We start from the raw sequence: 23,064 nt of genomic DNA, 5'->3' as shown, positions 1-23,064 counted from the left end.
GGTGACTAAACACAACATGTACAAGATCAGCAAAATTCCAAAACTGTATTTGTTCCAAAGCAGAGTGAGAACCAGACTTCAAACTACTTTAAAGTTCTGAAAAATATAGGGACAAAAGTTGACTGAGTCACACAATTCCTTTCAGATACTGTAATCACCACTGCAATAGAAGTTCCAGCTCACTCTGGCAAGCTGCCACTGTTTTGGTGGGCATGGTATTTTTGTCTTCCCTGTCAAGCTTTAGGAAGTATTTTATGAAAATCTCAATTAAAACAAGGGACTTTGTTTTGTTGGTTGTGTGTAGTGGCTTGTGATTTTTGGGTGGGCGTTTTTGTTTTGGGTTTTGTTCGTTTGTTCTTATTTTTTTTTCAGTTTCACATTTTCTATTGCAGTGGGATAGCTTTTCATCTGGAACAAAATTCCAGGCATTCCAATAAAAAACCCCAATCCTGGAAATCATTGACACTGACACAAAACTAGATTACCCCAGACCTTTCCTGTTGACGTTTCCTCATTGGTGTTCTCCAGATGATCTCACAGTTCCAGCCAAAGCTCAGCATGCAGCCCGTGACTCAGTCCCACTCTCTGCTCTTTCCTCCTGCCATTTCTGGTACTCCCCTCACTGTCCCCTGCACACATCTGCCCTGCCCTGCTGCTCCCTAGAACCCTGCCCAGCTGGAGCCAGTGGGAATGACAAGGAGCCAAAGCAATCCCAACTCACACCCTGTTTGGATCCCCTTTTTCTGCACACAAACGCTCAGAGACCACACGTCTCACACATCACCCTGTGCTCCCAAACTGCCTCCGCTCCCAGCATCAAGGGCTGCAGCTCTTACTGCAAATCTGTGAGCTCAGCAAGCACCAATAAATGCCAGTCAGATGTTCCACACTCTCATGAGGACTTTTGTCATGTCCAGAAGTACTTAACATTCCCATTTTGTTTCACTTTAAAACAAGAATTTAAAAAAGAAAAAAAATTCATGTCAGACATGTAATTTCATCTGTGGCAAATGCTCAGATGCTGAAGACAATGTGTGTGAGAACACTTAGGATGATTTCCAGTGGTGCAGGGATTTGTGCCAGTGGCTCCTGAATTCCTGCAGGTGAAATCCTGCAGCTCAATAAAGCAGCCCTGACCCTCTGACAGCCCCAGACTGAGGGCAAAGTCCCACAGCCACCAAACACAGGCAGTTCCTGTAATTCCTCAGTCTCCTACTGCAACTGTGAAGAGACTTTAGCAGTGAAACTTTTTAAGATCTAAAGAGTAAGTTATTGAGTATGTTTATATCCCCCCACACCTCAGGGCCAAGGCAGGGTGGGAGGAGAGAACAGGAGAGAGTTTGCAGTTGGAAGATTGGGAACAGCACACAGCTCTCAGCTCCCACAGTGTCCTGCAGGCACAGCTGCCAAGATTTCAGGTCAAAGAACCAACCACTGATTCTCTAGTACATGTGTAAAGGACATGCACTCTGTTACCTGCTATGTATAAAACCAGCCTTGATGATAACTCCATTTTTCAGTAGGTTAAAGCACAGTAAAACAAAGTGTTCCAGGAAAGGAGTGTAAAATGCCTTTTTCATGCAGGACTGACTATAAAATGAACAGAATAAATTTTGGTTCAGTTTTGCGTTGTTCGCAAGTCAGATCCAGGAGATGGACTCCATGATCCTTGTGGCTCCCTTCCAACTCATGATCTATTCTATGATTCTGCTGGAAATTAATTTCTCATAACTGAAATAATGCCACAAAGTACTTCAGCAATAATTTTACTGAGACAACAAGTGTCACACATTTTATGAATAAAACTCTCATTTATCACAACTTTGTCTGAAGAAGATATTCTCCTGAAATCAGAATTTCCCAGGCAGACTAAATAATTTCTCACATGCTGAAACAAAAAATTAGAAGAAAACTGGAGACTTTCAGAGCTGTAACCCTAACCATCCTGAGGCTGACTCTCTGAGCAGCTCAGCTAAGAAGTGGGGGAGATCCCTGTGCATACAAACTATTCAGGCATTTCTTGTTCCTCACACTGCAGAGCAGAGAGGTTTTACTTTGGTTTGAGGTCTTTCTTACAGCTTTTATACCATCAGGATCAAACCCTCAGTGATTCCAGGATTTGCCATTAGCAAACCTGAAATGCTGATCTTTTAATGACTGCCCATGATTTTTGACACTTTCCACCCCTTTTGCTAATGTAACCGCAGATAAAAACGACTGCTGGGGAGTTTTTCCACTGACAAGCCCTATACAGGGCGATTCTGGAGGCATGAAGTTGTCCTCACATTTTCCATGATAGTTTTGGGAAGCCCCAAACTGCCAGGCCACAAAGGGGCTCATCAGAAGTGCAGCCCATGACATTGAGGTGACAGCAGTGACAAGGGCAGTTGTCACATGCAGGGAGCACAGAAATCCCTGCACTGGGACACTGACAGTGCTTCTTTATGACAACCCAGACCTACAGAAAGCTGAGCAATTATTGTCTGCACTTACCTGAGATTCTAAGAACACACATTTTCTTTTCATGACCCACCAAGCACAACCTTTGCACAGGATCAGATTTTCTTACTAAGACAAATTTAGCCACCTTGCTGAGATTAAGATCAACTTTACATTTAGCAAACAAGCCTGCTGATGATGTGATTTATATGTCTATAAAAGCCATATATTCAGTGTGCAGCATCCACAGGAACTCAGGTATGCACTGAGTTTCCTGCTGAGCTGCCAGTGCCTCAGGCTCCTGAGCGAGATGGGACATGACTCTGTATACAAGGAGGCTGCAGAGAAGCTGCTTAATGGACCTCTAAATTACAACTACCAGAGGCTTTTCTGAGTGTTTGTTGCTAAATGGCTTGTAGTCTGGTAATAACAACAAAGTAAAATTCCCAGCTTCTGGCTGAACTCACAGATCCACAATAAACAAAATTCTAAGTCTTTAAATTTGTAAAGGTGTTGTTCAAATTGCTTTCAAGAGCTCCATAATAAATGCAACCTTTCCTATGGTCAATTTACCTGAAAATATTACTGTATAAAACAAGGCATGGGCATATATACACTCAGCACTAAGCCAACTGTTTATAAAATTTTAAATGTTGGGGTTTGGTTTATTGTTAGTTTCTTTCTTGCAACAGATCACTAATTGGATTACAGGTCTGTGCATATCAAGGCAAGGCTGCAGGTTCTAACTGAGAACTAGAAAGAGTTCTTGTTTCAAGACAGTTTCATTACATTAAATAGATGTACACCATGTTACTAAAACTTTATTAAAGGAAACCTACCCAGGCACAGCAACTCTTCCAGAGAAAACCAGACTTCCCAAGGACAGAGCTGGAGGGAACGCTTCAGTTGGTGACATTTGCACCAAAATAAATGCAGTCATAAAAATCAGAAAAGTTTTTAAAAAATTCAGACAGAGCTGAGACAACTCAACAGACATGGCTGCAAAATACCAAGGGATTGACACCCAAGAACAAGGGAATAGAAGTTAGATGCAAGTTCAAGGGAACTTACCAAGGTATTATTAATTTTCATGGAACTTCTCAATTTTTGTTTGCAGGCAAAACACTTTTATTCTTCTTTTTTTTTTTTAGCTACAAACGTCAACAAGTGCCTGAGATAAAGCCCTTCAATATTTCCAAATAAAGCCCTCCAGTATTTCCAAAGCCAAGTACACAACCTTAACCAAATACACAACCTTAAATTTGCTGGACTGAAAGGTGAAAGACAGAGAAGTTGGAAACTCTTCTGTGGAAAACTGCAAGCCCTAAACAGCTCTATTGATAGCATCCCTCATTTTCTAAAAGGACAGGAAAAAATTGATTTGAAGGTAAATATTATGATCTACCCTACAGAAGTTCAGCATGTGTTGCCAACTTCAATATGAACTCACTGATCTGCATAACAGTGCTCTAAAACAGTAACTGCTGGGACCAAACTCTAAATCCTTCTCCTTTTGTCATAGGTGAGATTAATGTCAAACCACAGCTGGCTGTAGTGCTGAAGCACAGACAAACCCCAGAGAGCAACTCAATACTTAGTTCAGTCTATGAAGAACACAGAAAATTTATCTTCTCCGGATGAAGCTAATCCTCATCCCAGACTGGTTTGGGTGGGAGGGACCTCAAAGCCCACCCAGTGCCAGCCCTGCCATGGCAGGGACACCTCCCACCCGCCCAGGGTGCTCCAACCTGGCCTGGGACACTCCCAGGGATGGGGCAGCCACAGCCGCCCTTATACTGCCTTAAAAATGACCAGTGTGTTTAAATGCACAGAATAAAGGGAAGGTGCAGCCAGGACATCACTGAAGCTTGAATGGCACTCCAACAGTGTTCCATGATCTCCCACACAGGAACCTGAGCAATTTTTCAGACACTACAAAGGCAGGAACATTTTCAGGCAGTTTATAGCAAGTTAATACCCAGCTTCCACTGAAAACACTAAGCCTGTGTAATTGCTCCAGGGGCCTTTGGAAATCTCAGCAAAGGAGAACAATAAGCAGTAAATCAGCCCTTTCAGAAGGAAAGCAACACCCTCCCCTCCACTATCATTGGATATTCTACAAAAATGTATTTCACTTCCACAAACACATATTACATCAAACAGGTCATAGAGAGAGCTATGCAAGAGTGATTAATAGGATTAATAACACTTCTCAGAAATATTAAAAACTAGGATTATATACTCTAATATGAATGGGCAAGCAGAAGATCATTTCCATATTCCCCATTTAGAAGGCCATGCTCTTAGAATTTGTCAGACACAGACACTTTTGGCACTGCTCCTCTTGCTGAAATTAAGTTGGTCTAACAAATCCTGGAGCAAAGTCACATCTTTTAGCGCTCAAAGAAAAAAGTCTCATATTTAAAGCTTTCTGCCATTTCAACCTTGTCCTCATGGTGCCAACAAAACTGATTTTCCATGCAGGAATTATAAAATAAAGGGTTCCAAGTGATTTGATAGAAGCAAACTTACATTTTTAAAGTGACATGAAAAAGGGAGGGACTAATTCAAAGATAAAAAAGTTCATGTAGCAATTCCCATCCATTTGCTTTCAATGTCAAGTTGAAATTTAGCCTCAGACCTTTTAAAGAAAGGGCCAAAGTGAAACCCACAAAGGAATTAGGCACTGGTTTGCATTCTGTAGGGCTGAAGCAAAAGGCAGGCAAGCAAACACTGCAGTGTTATTAAAAAACAGCATAATTGTGATAGCAATTCAAAGACACTAAAACCAATCTGCCTCCTTTACACAATCAATTCCAACCTCTGTTTCTAGGCCAACACTGTATTTCAGGTCAGCCATACTCACGGATTACATGCCAGAAACCCTTTGTCTCACCTTGTCTTGGTTGGCCTTGTTTCTGTAGCACAGATTCCCAATGAGGCGGATGAGGTGAGACTTGAAACCCATGGCGGGGTGTGTGATCTCGTCCTGCCCTGTCACAGCCTGGTTGGCACTGAACACATTCACAGCTTCCTTCCCAGCAAGGTGAGTCAGTCTCAGAGTATCTGCAGGGAATAAAACCATTGCAGATCATCAGCACATGGAAATCAGTACCCCTTGGCACAGAGCTTCACTGGTAATGGCTGAGCTCAAAGTCAACCAACGCATCTTCAGATACTCAGCCCTGTGTCAGAAGAACTTGGAAATTCTGCTTTATTTCATCATTTGGGGCAGTACAGCCATGCAGGACCACCCCAAGGGGATACTTTTGCACACTTTTTACACACTGACATAGTTCAGACATGAAGTCTGAAAGCTGCTGCTCTCCATCTCCAGCTGAAGAATCAGGATCTGGAAGCTGTTGAGGATTCTGGCACCACAAATACATTGCTAAAAACAATTGGTTTGGTTTTGGTTTTTACTCATTTCTCGTCCCAATCCACGAACTTCTGCCATTTTCTCCCCAAATGGTGGCATTCCTCAGACTCAGAAGGTGCTGAGATTTAGGAAAGCAGAGGGCAGGGCATGTGCCCTCATCCTCATCCCTCCCTGGCTATACAGAGCCTCTCTGGAATTTCCTGGTTCTTTACTTCCCTTCTTTCAGCTTCTTGCACACTTGAAAAGTCACTGAATTCGGTTAGTACCATTCAAACCACACCTCAGTTTCAGTTTTCAGAAATCTGGGGGACAGAAGGGAACAGGCATGGAGGGAACTGTTTCACACATTGAGCAGTGGAAGGGCAGAGAAGCAGCTGTGCTGCCCCTGGCACTGTGTGCTACCAGCACACTGTGGCACCTCAGCCAGGTCAGCACAGCAAGGGCCCAGGCACGAATCTGCCAGGAACAAATCAAATACTGGAAAATGCACATTACCTCCATGACCTATAGATTTATGCTGTGAAAGGCCCAACAGGGATTCCCAGCAGCTGTGAGGGCCGTGTTTGCCTTCCCAGAGCCCCAGGGGCAGCAGAGCCCAGCAGTGCCCCCGTGTGGGTTGTCCCCAGCTCAGCTCAGCTCACCTATGGCCGTGCACAGCAGCCCAGGCAGGGCCTGCAGGTGCTCCAGCTGCCCAGGGGTGGAGCTCAGGGCACACAGCACATCCAGCAGCCGAATCACCACCAGCGCTTCCTGCAATGGAAAGGGCATTGCTGAACAGGCTGAGGAGGGGCATCACAAACACAAAGCCAGGAGATGAACAGCATCTCAGCACCTCGGGGTCTGTGCAGCTCTCAAACTGCCAAGGATAAATCCATGTAAAATAAGGACAGCCTGCTAAAATAACAATAGTGTATTACACTGCAATAATTTCTCTTCTGCAGTGTTATATGTGCCTGAAAAACCATGGGGAAACCAAAACAGAGCCATAAGGGATAAGGTTTTAACAAAAACACAGTAGCTTCCAAAAGCAGGACTACAGAAAATTGCTAGCTAAGAAAATTATTTCTGAATAAATGTTTTCTTTGAGTTCATTCTGCCGAGTGTCCCACTTTAAAGACACACACACTGCCTGCAAGATACCATTTGTTACCCACAGGAATCCTGCAAAGGTCTGTGGTCACATCAGCTCTGCTGTGAGAATTGACATTATTCTTGGGCAAACAGCACTGGGAGCAGAGATGCAGCTTTTTGGGGAGCTACGAGACACACCATTCATTTGTGCATTATTCCTCCAGCCAGAGAACTGTTTCCTCACAGAATATGTTGATGCTGCTTCTAATGACAAACCAACACTTACAGAAACTGCCTTAAAAGCTCGGGGTGGAATCTGGGACACCACAACCTGCTCAGGAGCCAGGCTGGGGCTGCAAGAGGATCCCTCTCAAGGTGTGGTACATAAACTGCAAGGAGCCATCAAAGGGCTCAGGGAAAGGTCACAGGAACTAGTCCTGCCTTGTGTGCTTCAGGACAAAGAGGTTTCCTACCAGCAGTATATTTTTGAATCCATATAATCAACATAAAGTAATTCAAATCATTAACAATAGTGCTGAGTAATTAAGTACTACAATTATATCCATTCTTTGCTCCTTGAAGACATCAAATTGCTACAGGGTCCAGGTCCTAAAGCTGTATTTCTGTTTCCACTTTTTTCCTCACACAGGTATAGGAAGGTGCAAATCTTGCCCTAAATTATTCAGTAACTTGCTTTCAACAGCACACAACAACCAGACTGTAAATATATCAGTCGTTATCCTGTTACAAAGTAAGAACACCCCAACTGTATTTCACAGACAGTAAGCAGCTGTTTACAATTTTTGAGAGGAACAGATGATTTGAAAACCTCAAAAGAACTCCTAAATTCTTATCTACATTTGAAATCTGTTAAATTCAGAAAACTGTTTCAACATCTCTGGTTGGGTTTCCTTCCCCTGCCATAAACCAAGTTTTTTGCCCTCCACCTGGACAAAAGGAAGGCAGTAAAGGAAAATACTTCCTTTGGAAGTTCAAACCTCCCAAATATTTTGAAATCTGAGAGCCATCTTGATATGGATATAATCTGAAAAGCAAGTAAGGAAATAATAGTTTTAAAATAAACATCTTTTGAGAGAGACACAGAAAAGATGTTCCTTATAAAGAGATAAAACAAGAACTTCAAGTCCAGGGAAGGGTTTTGGTTTTATTTTGCAAGTCTGGCTGTAAGTTAGTGCAAGTAAAGTGATGCTGAAGTCAGGCTTAGGAGGGAAAAGCTGTTTTAAATATTGGTTTAAGCACTGAAGAGCATATGGTTAACTTCTCATGGGTTTAAGATGGAAGCTACAAGAGCTGAGACCTCCTTCTGCTGGGTGCAAACAAATGGGTTTTTCTAAGAAGCAAAACCACAGAATACTTGGAAAGTAACCACAAATGATTTAAAAAAATGGGGGGAGGATATTAAAAAAAAAAGAAAAACAAAAAACAAAGAAGGAATTTGCCTCAGTGCATGTCCTGTTACTGCCAAGCTGGTACCTCTTCCAGAAGCAGCCAATCAAGTTTTCTAAGGTAACTTGGACAAAGCAGTTGGGGGAAGGCTGTGATAAGAAGAGAATTCTGTGTAGTTGTTGGTTTCTGTTTGGGTTTTTTTTAACACATCCAACTATCACCTCCTCATAAAGTGATTTTTACTGTCTTTTCATAACAGCTCTCAACTTGAATCTTTGTGTCTACTTAAACAAACAAAAAAAATCAGCAAGTACAACACTGTTTAACATTATCATATAAAAGTGTTTAAGAGCAATGTTTTTTCACTTTGATAATAAACTGTTTATGATGCTCCTACTTAAGTTTCTACAAATGAAACATTTACACAGTCATTTTGTATTAATAAAATTATTCTGCCTTTGTGTGTATTTGGCAACACAATTTCAACACACCACTGGGGTCACTTGGCAAGAATGGAGCTGTAACTTTTAAAATATCTTGTAAGGTAATACACTAATTACACCTCTAAAACTAAGCATGATTAATCAGTGAGAATCAGTGATTAACTAATTCTATGTTTTACTAAAGGCTCTTCGTTTTGTTAGAATCACAGACTGGTTTGGTGGGAAGGACTTCAAAACCCATCCCATCCCACCCCTGCCATGGGCAGGGACACCTCCCACTGTCCCAGGCTGCTCCAAGCCCTGTCCAACCTGGCCTGGGACACTGCCAGGATGGGGCAGCAACAGCTGCTCTGGGCAACCTGTGCCAGGGCCTGCCCACCCTCATAGCACATAATTTCTCTCTAATACCTAATGTAAACCTACTCCCTGTCAGTTTGAAGCCATTCCCCTTGTCCTATCACTACACGCTCTTATAAACTGGAATTACAGTTCACAGCCCAAATGAATTAGAGAAGTGATCCGTAGTAAGATCATCATAAAACATTCAAGCATGTGACAGTCTGAGCATTTTTAAATTCTGAGATATTTACCAACGGGGGACATTTATTTCCAAGTACCACATTGTCTGCCATCCCCCATTACAGACCCCACTGTGCACTCTGCCCACTGCCTTCCCCATATAAACTGGGAACACAACGAGTGCCCCCTGGGTAACAGTGGCAATGGGAGTCCCCTCTGGAGTCAGTCCTACCTCATGCTGTGCCCCTGGAGCAGCAGCCAAGCCGAGCACAGCTGCACAGCTCTCCTGGAAACAGCCTGCCAGGAAGGCAGCGTGGCTCCCCCACACCTGCGGCTCCTCCCCGCTGGCAGAGCTGCCCTCGCTCACTGCCGCCAGCATCAGCTCCAACAGAGTCATCCTGCAACCAGACACAGTCTGTTAACCAGTCACTGACCCAGGAGAAACATCAGGGGAATCAGCAGATACACTTGTTGAAAATGTTACAAACAATTAGCATGGTAATAACAGAAGGCGTGTTTAAAAATTAGGAAGTCTCAGGAATACCAGCAATCAGTTTCTGTCTGCTGGGTTACTTAAGCACACTATTAACTTAATTCATCATTCAATTAATACTATCTGGCCAGACAGTCAATATTTTTCTCAAGTCTATTTGAATTTCTATTTCCTTGTCTGCTAACACAATGTTACTGTGACTGCATATTGCCCATGTCTAAAGTTTCCATCAAAACAGCTCTTAAAAGCTTTTGTTAAATTCAGCAAAACACAGACTGACAGTCCCTGTTTGAAAACAGAAGCTTTTCACAGCCCTTGCCTTCTCCCCAGTCCTTCAATAACTCTCCCCCATGACCCCAAACCACTTCTGAGACAAGGAAAATAAAAATTCATATGCACACTCTGTTACAGTTTAATAATTGCCACTAAATGGACTAAGCAAGTCCAAGTTAATTACTTGTCTACTCAGTAAGAATTACTCTCCCTATTAACCCAGCAAGGAAGAGGATACATGAAGAAGCTGCTCTATAAAATGTACTTGGGTAACTTTTCTGATCAGCACCCATGTCACTGGATCTGCAGTGTCCCTTGAGGCTGTCAGGGCAGGCCTCCTGGGAGCTCTCAGTGGGGCAGTCCCTGGGGGAGGGAGAGGGTGCCCTGCAGCTCCATGTGGGCTCCACTGCCACTCTCAGCCTGAAAGGGCACTGCCTACTGAACACATTCAGGAGCAGCCTCAGGGTTTTCTTTCACTGAAGAAATTCCATTCTTTGCAATTCAGATGGAAGGACTGACATTGAAACATGTGGAATAGCTCAAATGATTTTTCTTTTAAATTTGCCAAGCAGGTTGTCAGGAGGAGAAGAGAAATTGTCTTTTTCTGTGGAAAAAGCTTGTTCAGTGCTTTATTAACCTCCAAGAACCCAGCTCTATTAATCATGAAACAGCTACTCAGTGCTTGCTCTGCTCAGCCCTTGGTGTCACCAGCACAGCTGCACCAAACCATTATCTGAGGGAGCACAAAAACCTTTTCAGCAGGGCACACAGCAAGGCTCCCACCCCTCTGGGCCAGGGCAGGCTCTGCAGGCTGAGCGCCCTCCCAGCCTGTGCCTACTCCTGCCCTGCAGGTGCCCCCAGGCACCCCCCTGCCCACCTCCAGGCTCACACAGTCCCCAAGGGCTTTCCCCTTGGCCCAGAACACACACCCCAAGTCCTGGATGTGCCTTCACCCCCAGGCAAGGCAGGGCTGGGCTTGGCAGGTCAGTGTGCACTGAGTTCAGAGTCTGCCAAGGCTGTGCCCAGCTAAGAACACAGCCCACTCACAGCCTTCCTGAGCACAGGAACCTTCTGCTTGGCTGGGCTCTGCTCAGCCTTTCCTGCACCAGTGATCCACACAACACCCCTGAGGAAGTGACAGGCAATCCTTCTGTGAACAAGCTGCAGGGTCACCACAAACTCCATTAAACACATTAAATGGTTGCCAGGAGGGAAATGCTTTGCATGACTCCTCCTCTTGCAATATAATTGGGTGCCCCTTTCCACAACCATAATCCTTCCAGAGAAACAGAAGTGACGTTAAAAAATCACCTGCATGTAACTGCTTTTAAAGTTTTCTGTTCTCTTTAGCCATTCAAGTCAAACCGTTTTCCTGAGTTTTCTTCCAGGCACAGTCGTTCAGGACATGCCCATCTTTCCCTGAATTTCAAGCAAGCCTTGCCATTCAGGCACTAATTTCCTGAGAGGGACCTGCTTTGTTCGGGTGCAAGTTCCCTTACATTCCTTTCTTCTATTGAGTCTCTCCATTTTCTTCCAAGACTCGCCCTAACTTTTCCAAGCTAGTTCTCCCACACAATGCAATTTGCCCACTTCCTTCAGATGATCTCACAACTCTTTAGCGATTCAGATGACAGGGTTTGTTCCTACTTTGCCTGGAGCTAAATAAGAATATGACCACTGTTGGTACCAGCTGAATTTGTCACATTCAGTTCGGTATCTAAAATATAATTCTGTACACTACATTTATGATTATACTTCTATTTGGAAATAGTCATGCCATGTCATCTTCCTGTGTCTTTAGGCACCACTGAGGAAGTTTATTTGTGACTATTTTGCTTTTTTTCCCCAGCCAAATTTAAACCAGTTCTTCTCAATGCTGACTAAACTGGCATGAACTGAGAGCAGCTATGATAAAGTATTTGCAATCATCAGTAACACAAACTTCTCTCTCCTATGGCCTGCAAACAAACCACAGCATTCAAGTGCAATTTAAATCCAGAAGCTCATTATAACAAAATGAAATGCTGTCTTACTAAGCCTAAAATTAACAGTGCAAAATGCTATTGATTTTATGATCACCCAGAAGTGTGCTCGGTTTATAACCAAGTGCCAGACATGTGGGACATTGTTCCTCTGACTGGGGTTCCTCTTTGCTGAAATATCTTCCTGACAGCAAAGGTTCCATGAGACAAATTAGGTCCTTACTCAAAACTTCCACTTCTTTTGTCTTCAAATGACACTTGCAAGCATTGCATTAAATGAAAAATGGTAAATTTGTGAGCAACTCTAACTCAGTGCTGCTCTGTGCCCGTGAGCACTGCCAGGAGCAGACACAGTGCCACCCAGGGGACTGCCATGCCCCCTTCCAGGGGACAGTTCCATCCATCCCTCACTGAGGACACTCCCCAGAAACCAAACCTACAGCTGCAATGGTTCAGCATCCTAAAAACACCTGAAGCTATTCCACTGCATTTTTCTTGCTGTTAATTAAAGTAAAACCCCCTCTTGAAAGGGGCAACCCAGATGTACTCAATCTGAACATTTTACAATGTAATTAAGACAATCAAGGCATTAACTTACACTGTCCATGCTCAAGGCTAACTTGGATGAAAGCAAAGCAGGCTTTCTCTAAATACTTCTGCCAAATACCTGCACACACGTGCAAGGAAATGTCAAATCTGCTAAGGAACCCAAGAATCAGAATGTTTTTATCTGAACTGGGTTTCTCTCTTCACGCATCTCTCAGGCAGGTGCTGTGACTCTTGGGGATGGTCCTGTGCAGGGCTGAACTCAGTGAGCCCTGTGGGTCCCTTCCAACCCAGCGTATCCTGGGATTCCTTAAGCTGTTCTTTAAAATGAACTACCTAGGAAAATGCCAGGGCAGGTTCAGCTACAAAAGGACTATTTTCTGCACCACTTCCATGTGTTTGTCAGTAAATTAGGCGGGATTAAATTCGTAACACATTGCACTGTGATTATGTCTTTGAAAAACTGAATGGAATTTACCTGACTGGCAGAACTCTTGGGACTGATAATAAATGCAGTGAATGTGCCCCGACTGACTCAAGGGCAATATGAAAACATGCAAACAAATTGCCCTTCATGGTATTCCCCAAGAGATTTAAACCCAGCTCGTTCACTGAAAGCAGTCTTTGCCATCACCTGGTGAGGGCCCCCAGCTCCAGCACAGCTCAGATTTGTTCCCATTTGGCCATCCTGAATTATGGAGGCAGGCACCATTTCCCTCCTTACCATTCCCATCTCACCTCTCCACACTAGTGGTATTTTATCTATGGTCCAAACCTATCACATACACTTTCTTTGCCTGCTATTCCTTTTGTTTCCCCCTATACTCTCCGAGCAGTGCCTGTACCCTCACTGTAATAACACTGGAAACGGAACAAACCCCAGAAGGAAACACATTAAGGCACAGTTTGTTTAGTGCTCTCTCTTTGACCTGCAAAACCCATGCAGGGGGCACTTACAGCCTCCCTGGGCAGAGGGGGAGCAAAGCAGCCATGCTGAACACACAAACCACACCACAAGATGTCCAAGCATTGGAGGAGCTGTAGAATTCTAGTCCAGGTTTCCCAAAGTTGATTGTCTTAAAATAATTTTTTTATCTTCCCCAATTCTCTACTAAAGCAATTGTAAATGAGCATTTTCCCACCATAACATTTCCTATCAATTCAGTACACCTTTACTGAAACACTTGAAGGAAAACCAGCTATGCTTCCTCAAGGTGAAGGTTCATTAAAGCTTTTCAAGAGTGGAAATATTAAAAGATTAAGTAACCAAGGCTTTTGTAGGCTCTGCTAACCAGTATTACACACACTCACTTCCAGCTTCAGTGAAGGCTTCCTTTTAATGTGTCACTACTAGAGAAGCAGGAAGAGCTGAGGATGTTTCCAATGGAGCTGTAAAACCCTGCAGGGTGTGGTGCTCCTCTGAAATCCAGCCCCAGACATGAAATCCTGTCCTTTTTTGTGTGTGCAGGATTTCTTTACCAAGTAATGGCGCCAACCTGGATTCTGCAACCCTACATAAATCACTGCCAGTTGTGGCTAAGCTGTAATGCTAACCAACCAATTTAAAACCATTACTGACATAGAAACATGTATTTAGAGATTTTGTGCCAACTCTGAAACCACACAGTTTTTCAATCATGCGAACAGGATACTCTATAAGGAATGCTAAATACTCAAAGCCACACTGGGTTTTGGGGTTACCTTTCTTGATTGCTCAGTTTGGCATAGAGGGCTTTTACCAGCTCTGGACATCGCAGCAAATGCTCTGTAACAATCAGGAACCTGAGGGAAAAAAGCAAAGTGTTACTGGTGCTGCAAGAGCAGCATGGACATTCATTGCACACAGTGCTGGTCAGTTCTACTGTAGATGAACAGGGGACATGTTTGGGGGCCGGCCTGCTGACAGATACCACCTGTCACAGATACCTGTGCACTGCTCTGCAGCTCCTAACACAGCAATGGCCATTTCCCAGCAGCTCAGCACACACCTGCACTCACAAGCTTGAAGGAAAGCTGGGCAGAGTCCTCAGCCAGTTAGACAAAAGGCACACCACAACTCAAACAAGAAAACACTCATCCAATCCTTTATGCATTTCAGCAAAAAGCCAAAGGTCAAGATCCAAAACTATTATTCTTCTCATCACAACACCATCTGGAAGCCCAAACAGTGAAACAAGTGCCCAAATAATTTATTTATCTTTGTTTTAAAAAGTAATTAACAAAGCATCAAAGCAAAGGGAAACTTCTTTGTCAAATGCAAGGCAGGAAAACACTTTTCTCAACTTTGGAAAAACGCCCTCTTTGTGTAACAGAGACCTAAACTGGGAAGCAATTCTAACTCCTTGCTCTCCAAGGCAGGTGGGAATAGAATCAGAGCTGGAAGAGACACACAAGGATCCTTGAGCTCAACTCCTGGACCTGCACGGGACAACCCCAGCTTGAACTCCAGCACCTTAACAGGCAAAATACAGTAAGTACATGCTTAGTGAGCAATAAATTATCAAGCTCTGCTTTTTCTTTCAGCATCTTCCCTCTTCCATTTAGGTATTTTATCATATTTGAGTTTTCTGTCTCAAAAAAACAAAGTAAAAATATTTATCTCTTCAAATTACACTGCTCAGAACACTGACAATTCCAGCTGGCAATTCAGGAGAGTCAAAGTGCATTTAAGCAGACAGCCTGAAGCCCATTTTTTTTTCTGCAGTACGGACTATGAATTAAAATCCCAATTTTCGTGTTTAGCATTATTTTGAGGAAATTTTCTTCACCGTTTTCCTCATAATGAAAAAGTGTTTGATAATTATCATGGAAAAGATGTAATGTTGCCAGGGAGCTCATCCCTGATCACTGTTGCAAAGTGCAAGGGCTGCAGTTTAGTCAGTCCTTGGCTCTGCACTGCTGTTTTTACTCACACACATTTTTCACATTCTGTGGACTAGAACCCTCCTGCTTGAGGAGCAGCTTGGAGTATTTCAGACTAAAGTTTTTGCTTCTTACCCTTCTGATTTCAGGACATGATGTAACACCTCAGAAATGAGCACCTGTGGCTGCCCCATCCCTGGGAGTGTCCCAGGCCAGGCTGGACAGGGCTTGGAGCACCCTGGGCTGGTGGGAGGTGTCCCTGCCCAGGGCAGGGGTGGCACTGGGTGAGTTCTAAGGTCTCTTCCCACCCAAACCACTCTGGGATTCCATGAAGTGTCTGCTTCTGTATTTAAATGTCTGTTTTACCTGATCGCCTCCATGCACTACCCCACCATGAAGAAAAGAGCACAAGCACATTTTACAGACCACCAAGAGCTAACAGAAGAATTAGGACTTAAGGAAAGCACTTTGAACTCTTCCTACCATGTCCAGAGATTCTGGAGGCAGCCAAGCAAGGACAGGGCAAATTCAACCCAGTCTCTTCAGTCCTCACTCTCCTGTTTCTTGTTTGGGGCAGGAGAAGAGAAGATGAAAAGTAAGCCCATCCCCAAGCCTGCAATGAAGATGTTCAGTTTTGGGTTACTGACTGAACATGGCATGGCAGATGCACACAAAGGCTTTGGGAGGACATTGAAACCCTCTTTGGGGGCGCACAGCAGAACCACTGGGATAAACTGAGGACCACTGTAATTTAGTGAAGGAAATGGGGAAAATTGATGCTGTTATGCAAGTGTAACACAGGAACAAATGAACAGTGTCAAATAGGCCAATTTTCTTGACTTCTTAAAAACTGCTTGGCTAACATCCCAAAGCAGCCAGTGCTTCCATGGCAGATAAATACAGGAGGAGATGCTCAGAGGCTTTGTAACAGCACAAGGGCTGTATTGTACCAGACTGCAGCTGAGAGGCAGCCAAGGAGAAGTGGTCTGAGCTGCATCTGCACTCGGGTATCCCGGCTCTGAGCAATCAGCCTCACCATCACTGTCATGCTCCACACTAAGCTGATCTGATCCCATTAGCCAGATTAGAGAACAGCCTCCTCAGCCTCAGAAAACCAGGAACAAAACCCTCACAAATCTTTTACAGTACAAAGAACAAGACATGGCAATTCTCAACTTGATCAGCAACTTTCAATCTCAAAACCAAAAGCATTTTTCATCACTCTACAATAATGCCACTATCCAAAATATTTAGTAAGAAGTAAACTGATATAGTTTTACTGCAATTTAGCAAACAAATTAACAAATGACCCAAATTCTGAAGGAAAAAAGTAGAAAATTCAGAGAGCTAACCTTCCAAAGCCTTTTCAGATACTGAAAAAGCACTAAGGCTCATGAGGAATTGTTTGGAACCAGAGCATATTTTAGAAGCAGAGATATATTTTGTCCTTGCAAAAGAAAGGAACCCTATCAAAAATATTTTATCAACATGAATTACAAGTATGAAGTTATGACTAACAAACGGAACATGTGCTGCCATAACACCTCAGTAAACAAGGTCATTCACCCACTCCACCAGCAGCACTGCTCACTCAAGGGAAGAACAAGGAGCACATTTAAGGCTCAGCCATCCCAGGCCCTGTCCCGTGTGCTATGCCTGTCCCTGCAGCACCCACAGCCACTCCCACAGTGACAGCGCCCTCCCCACGGGCCATGGCAGTGCCCACCTGTCACCTCAGCTCTGGCAGAGAGGCCACAGCATGGGCAACAGTCATTCAGAAGACACTCCCATTCAGTTTGATACACCTCTGAAAGGCACTCAGATGTATTTTTACTTACATGTGAAGCTGGAATCACTTTTTCTGAAGAGCTACCAAGAGAAGAGTGGAAGATGATGAGCAATAGCTAATAGCCCTTTGTGCTAAAAGAACTTCCTGCTCCTCTCCCACAGTGTGCTCAAGAAGAAAGAGGTGACACGATCATGGGATGTGAGGCTGGGCTTTGGAAGGCTGAGGAAATCTGTGCCAATTCACTACTACTGCAAATAGAAAGGAGAAGCTACCCAGATCTCTACAATTGAGGAAACTTTTCCCAATTGTCAGTACTATTTAAAACCACAGTTGAACTTGGAAACCTGCAACATCACTCCAACTTTCCCGGAATTAAAAAAGGAATGACTTTCTGGGGAGGAGAAGGAGGAGGAACATCCTAAACTGTGCAAGAGGAGGAACAAACCAATGCCAAACAGCTGACCACACTCTTAATACCTCTCTTCTGGAAGCCAAAAGGCACATGATGCCTCTTACTTTAAAATGGAGAATTTTGTTCCCTGCTCTTCAGGAATCAAAAATACAATCTGTTCCACCCTTCCTGATTAGCTGCACTGCCCCATGCACACACTTGGAAAAACTGATGACACAAGGGATACTCTCAGCTCCAATGGAGACACCAAATACTTCTAAAATAAACAGCTTTTAGAATACACATTGGTCTCTGTTAGGAGAAATTATAATTTTATAAATTTTAATTTTATAAATTATAAGTTTGTACTACTTTTTTGTAATTATTCTACAAAACACATATGTTTACTGGTTCAAGATTCTAAAATAGATCTCATGTGGCATTCTGTGCTTGTTTCTCTACTGTGTCGTGTGACAGACTTTGCTGCTGCTGAATGCAAATCCCAGAGGGAGCGACAGTGGAGTCTGGGGGAACACAGAGAAAACACCTGGTAAAGGCCCCACGATTTTGCAGAGCCTGAGGCACAGCTGTGGATATATTAAAAACCAGCTTTTATTGACACATCAGCTGCAGTGGCAGTGCTTGGCAAGGCTTTCCAGCACACTGCAGCAGGACACACGACACCTCTGGTGCCTTCTGCTGCTTTTGGGAACTGACACTAAAAGAAAAGGGAAAAGAAAAAAAGATCTAAAAAGGGTGGAAACAACAGAACTGAAGTAAGAGGTTTAAAAACTTCCCATGTCCAAGAAAGCATTTTAGAGGGAGTGCTAACCCCAGAACTGATCATGAGCAGAGCAAGCTGGAAGTTACTGATATCATTACCTGCCCTGGAAATGCAGTATTAGAAGAACAAACGAAGATCAGGAAATGGGGGAAATAGGTACAAGATAAATCACAAAAAGACTTTAGAACTCCTAAGACTCAGAAAAATCAGCCCCTTCAGACCAAAGATTTTTTCCTTTCAAGGCAAGGCTGTTTGAATACCTGTTCAGTGTTTGGGATTACACTGGTGCAATGCATTTTTTGGTCTAGATTTTGCACTTGTGAATGCCCCTGACCCATGCTGACTTGCAAACAGAGCCAACATTCCTGAAAGATTCCCATTTATAATTCAGACTGCACAAAATGCCAAGAAACATACTACAAACTCATCACTCTTTCCTTCAACTGGACAACCTGGTAATGAGCTGAGACTTTACAAGCCAATAAAACACTAGGAAAGAAAACCAAAACTGTTTAATTTTCTTAAGGGCTGGAAGAAATTCCAACACTTTTACCTATATGAGGAACTCAGAATTCTGACAGGAATTAGAGGGCAAACGTTTTGCAAGTGCCTTATGGCAGGGCCAGGATCATCCTTTTCCACTCCTGTCTTTTCCTTCATCAGGGTCTTCTACCTTGCATACACGTTCACCCCTTTTAACCTCAACACTGCCCTGAAGAGAGACAGTTTTCCACCCACATCACACACCCACAGTGCAGGCAAAACGTTTTCCTAACAACTCCCACAGAATCCACTTCAGACTGGAGAGTTCAGGGAACTGGATCACTCAGCATTGGCTTTCGTGTTGCACTTAACTCTGCAACTGCCTCCAAAACATAAATTTACCACCACAGCTTCCCTCTCTCAGTCAAAACACATTTCAGCCTCCCTTCAACACATATAGAAAATTAAGGATTAGCAGGATAATTATCTGCAAACCAACCTTTACCTTATTGACAGATGACAGAATTAGACTCGGTTTGTTACTTTTGCAATAGAAGTCTCGTCACCCTGAAATTCAGTTTGCTTTCTGAAAACTATTTATGTCCTAAGCAAATTGACATTGTCATAAAATAGCCCAGCCACAAACAAATTTGAAGTTATTTTTTCAGTACAAACGCAAACTATTAAACAACATTTGATTTTCATTCAATTACTTTAACTCTGCTTAGAGATTTTCCAAATACCTACTAAAACACCAGTAATTCTTCCTAATTAAGTTTTGAATTTAGACATGACCTTCAAAAGAATGATGCAAAAACATCCATACAATTTTATCCCTTGGAATAAATCCTGCAGCAATGAGCTGAATGTGTATCTTTGCCATGCAGGACAGAACATTTATTAAATGCATAACATTATTTACAAGAATGGCTGTCAGCAAAAAAATACAAAAGCTCAGTAGAATAAAACCACTGATTAGGTGCTCTTACAGTATGAAAATAAAGATTCACAGACAACACTTCTGTTTTGGTATAAAAATGAGGGCATGTTGCACTAGACAATAGGTCTGTTAACAAGGAAAAAGAAAAGAAATCCCCAGGTTTGGTGTAGCTCATTATTCAAACAAGTCTTCCAGCAGGACCTGTCTGTGCTAACTTTGAAATATCTCCACAAACAGCACACAAATGTAAATTAGTTTGCATTCTAGAACACTATTACATTAAAAAAGAAAAACAGGCCATGGTTTGAAAATTCTGTTATATATCCTTAGTAAAAAATGTAGTCTTATTTTAGAAAACACTCCAGTCACTGGAATTATGATGAAAATTTTCTCTAAGTGGCCAATTTGTAAGTAGATCTCCATGTCCCCACAAAGCAGTGTCACAGACAGACATGTCCATGCAGAGCTGCAAAGCACAACACCTTGAAACAGGGACAAAAATCATAGCATAAAAATGTTTAACTATGTGACTGCAAAAAGTAACTAGAAGGCAAAGTAAAAAGGACTTAGGTGTGCCTTAAGTGTAGACAATTGACATAAGGGAGAATTAGAGGTTTGCTTGAATAAAAGACTGGTAAGTGAAGGCCGGTTAAGCACCTTGACATCAACACAGCAGGAGGGTGGAAAACTGGGTAGAGGACTAGAAGAGAGTATGTTTAAATTGAAATTATGTAACATTCTTATATTAGAAACATATGTAAACGTAACAAGTGTCTGAAACAGGTAATATTCAAAGCTACCTGTCTAAAGATGGCCTCATTTTCATACACGGTAGACACGTGCTTTGGGACATGAGCTCCCTGCGTGTCTCCAGCCATGGCCAAGCCGTACCGTCAATATCTCCATTTTCTTTAACCCACCCCAAGCCCGGAGATACGCACGGCCAGTCCGGCTGTTGCTGCTCCCTGCAGAGCCCGAGGACGCGCAGAGCCACGGGCAGGCCGGCAGGCTGCAGCAGGGCCCGCACCCTGCCCGGGGCCAGGCAGCTGAACAGCACCGTGCAGGTGTGCGACACCACCCGCTGGTCACCGTGCGACAGGCACGTCCTGCGGAGAGAGCAGAGGGACAGCGGCTGCAGGTGAGCCCGCACACACTGCCCGGGGTAACAGAGGGACAGCAGCTACAGCCGGGCCTGCACACACAGGTCGCCGGGCTGGGTGACACACAGCCAGGGATCACCCTGCATGAGAGGGTCACAAGTGACCAGCAGGGACAAACAGCCCAGGGCTCACCTGACACACAGCCAGGGTGTCACCCTCAGGGGGACACAAGTGACCAGCAAGGAAAGACACCCCAGGGCTCAGCTGAAGGGCAAACTCAACAGGAAATTTAACAACTTAATGCCCAATTAGAATTAACTGAAGAGCTGGAAAGAAGAACTGGGTGGAATGATATTAAACTACTTCTCTGGTCACAAGATGTTTCTACACCCCATGCTGATAAAGGGGCTCCAAACACCCACGCAGAACAATGACTATCCAATCAAATGGAAGTGCCTTTGTCACCAGCTCACTGTGATAAATCTGGGCAAACACATCAACTCCACTGTCCCGTGTCTGCACAGAACAGTTTATGTAATATTTCATTACACATACATCAAACCTCCAGGAAGACATTCTGGTGAGCTTTGGAGTGGGACAAAAGAGCTTTGGTGGAAGACACAAAGATTCGAGAACTTTTGTAGATTCCATGTGATGCAGCAGTAAAATAATGTGTTCTTGGAAATGAATGTAATTACTTGAAAACACATCTGGAACAAGGCCCATGTTTGAAACTCATCATTCCAAATAGAGTTTTCTCCCAGCTCCTGCTAAATTAAATCAATTTACGGTTAGTTTAGGGCAAGCAGGTTTTTAAAGCTGCTGACCCCTGTGGTTGACCAACACAAAACACCCACAGGACTTGGTCCCAACCACCCCCTTTCCCCCAGAGCTCTCTCTCAGAGCCCTGTGGTGCAAAGGCACAGCCACCATGCACAAAGGATCAGGCACAGCCACAGCACCGACCCCAGCACCAACCCCACACCCTGCTTACAGTAACAGGTCTGGGAAAGCACACTTCCAGAGGCTATCCTGGGAATCTCCATTTCCTGCTGCAATGTTTCCAAGGAACTGGAGACTACAACGAAGAGCTGAAAAAAACAGACACTAATATTGGCAAGAATTCAAAGCAACACTGTTAAGTTACATGTAAATGACACATTTCAGTGTTACAGACACACGGCGCAGAATCACCTTCATGAAGCTTTAGGTGCAGTATTTCTCTGCTCCTGTACATAAGTACTTGCATTTTCTCTTCTAATGCAAACCATTTTACTAAGTCCTTTAGAATTACACACCAGGCCTGCTTGAGTTATTAAACACTGGCCACTAGTGATGACAGGAACTTACTGACAGCTCCTTGCTACTGACATGACATTCTGTTTAGCTGGACAAACCATTTGGGAATATGATGATCTGTTCAATACTTTCTAACTTCTACCCCAGAAAACCCAAAGCCAGCACTCCAAGTTACTTCTCCTCCAATTTTAACAGTGAATTTAATCAGGCAGATTTCTGCTCTTACTACAGAGGATTTATTCCAGCCTCCTCTCAATACAGATTTAAACAAGAGATGATATTTCACCACACAAGTTAATATCCTAGAGCAGCCAAAAGGTGTAAATTCACAAAAAAGAAAAGCATGAACCCAGAGACTTCACAAAATTAAAACACTTTTGTTGGCCCTATTGACAGCTTTCAATAGGCTGGCCCTCATGAACAGGCTGGCAAAGAAACTTCAAATTAAAGGTTAAACTTCAAAGACATTACCAACAGCAGGCTGCTGCAGATGGAGGTGGCTGACATGGCCAGGTTCTGCAGATCTATAATTAGGTCTCCTGGAAAGGTGCTGTGCCAGCTGGCAGCCAGATTTCCTACAGAGGTCTGGCCACACATCCTCCTGGGAACAAGCAGCAGGCAAGGCAAAAATGAGGTCACTGGGGCTTAGGGAATAGTACCTTTTCCCTCCATATGTATTTTTAAGCCCCAAACACGTATGTCTCCTCCATAATGCATGCTGAGCTGTATTCTCCTCTAGTGGTGATGACTCCTGCTCTCTCCCTGCACATCTGCAGTGCTTTATTATTTCCTGCTCATCCCTGTGCTGCCACTTGTCCCTCTCATCTGGTGCCCACCCTGCTGGCCCAGGAGCTCCTGAGGGAC

General features: G+C 43.6%; 1 protein-coding gene across 2 annotated transcripts in view; it reads right to left on the bottom strand.

Moving 5' to 3' along the window:
- Window positions 1–23,064, bottom strand: part of ATXN10 (ataxin 10) — a 58,439-nt gene that overhangs the window by 19,984 nt on the left and 15,391 nt on the right. For both annotated transcript variants that reach the window (XM_071551497.1, XM_071551498.1), the window contains 6 exons: window positions 21,896–21,992; window positions 20,743–20,907; window positions 14,254–14,334; window positions 9,491–9,656; window positions 6,460–6,568; window positions 5,336–5,505 (listed from right to left, as the gene is read on the bottom strand). In XM_071551497.1, coding sequence (XP_071407598.1) covers window positions 5,336–5,505; window positions 6,460–6,568; window positions 9,491–9,656; window positions 14,254–14,334; window positions 20,743–20,907; window positions 21,896–21,992 — 788 coding nt within the window. The remainder of the gene's footprint in view (window positions 1–5,335; window positions 5,506–6,459; window positions 6,569–9,490; window positions 9,657–14,253; window positions 14,335–20,742; window positions 20,908–21,895; window positions 21,993–23,064) is intronic.

The sequence above is a fragment of the Pithys albifrons genome, chromosome 3 (genome assembly GCF_047495875.1).
Source record: "Pithys albifrons albifrons isolate INPA30051 chromosome 3, PitAlb_v1, whole genome shotgun sequence".
Lineage (NCBI taxonomy): Eukaryota > Metazoa > Chordata > Aves > Passeriformes > Thamnophilidae > Pithys > Pithys albifrons.
The sequence above is the reverse complement of the archived record's forward strand: the minus strand, read 5'-3'. Positions and strand labels throughout refer to the sequence as shown.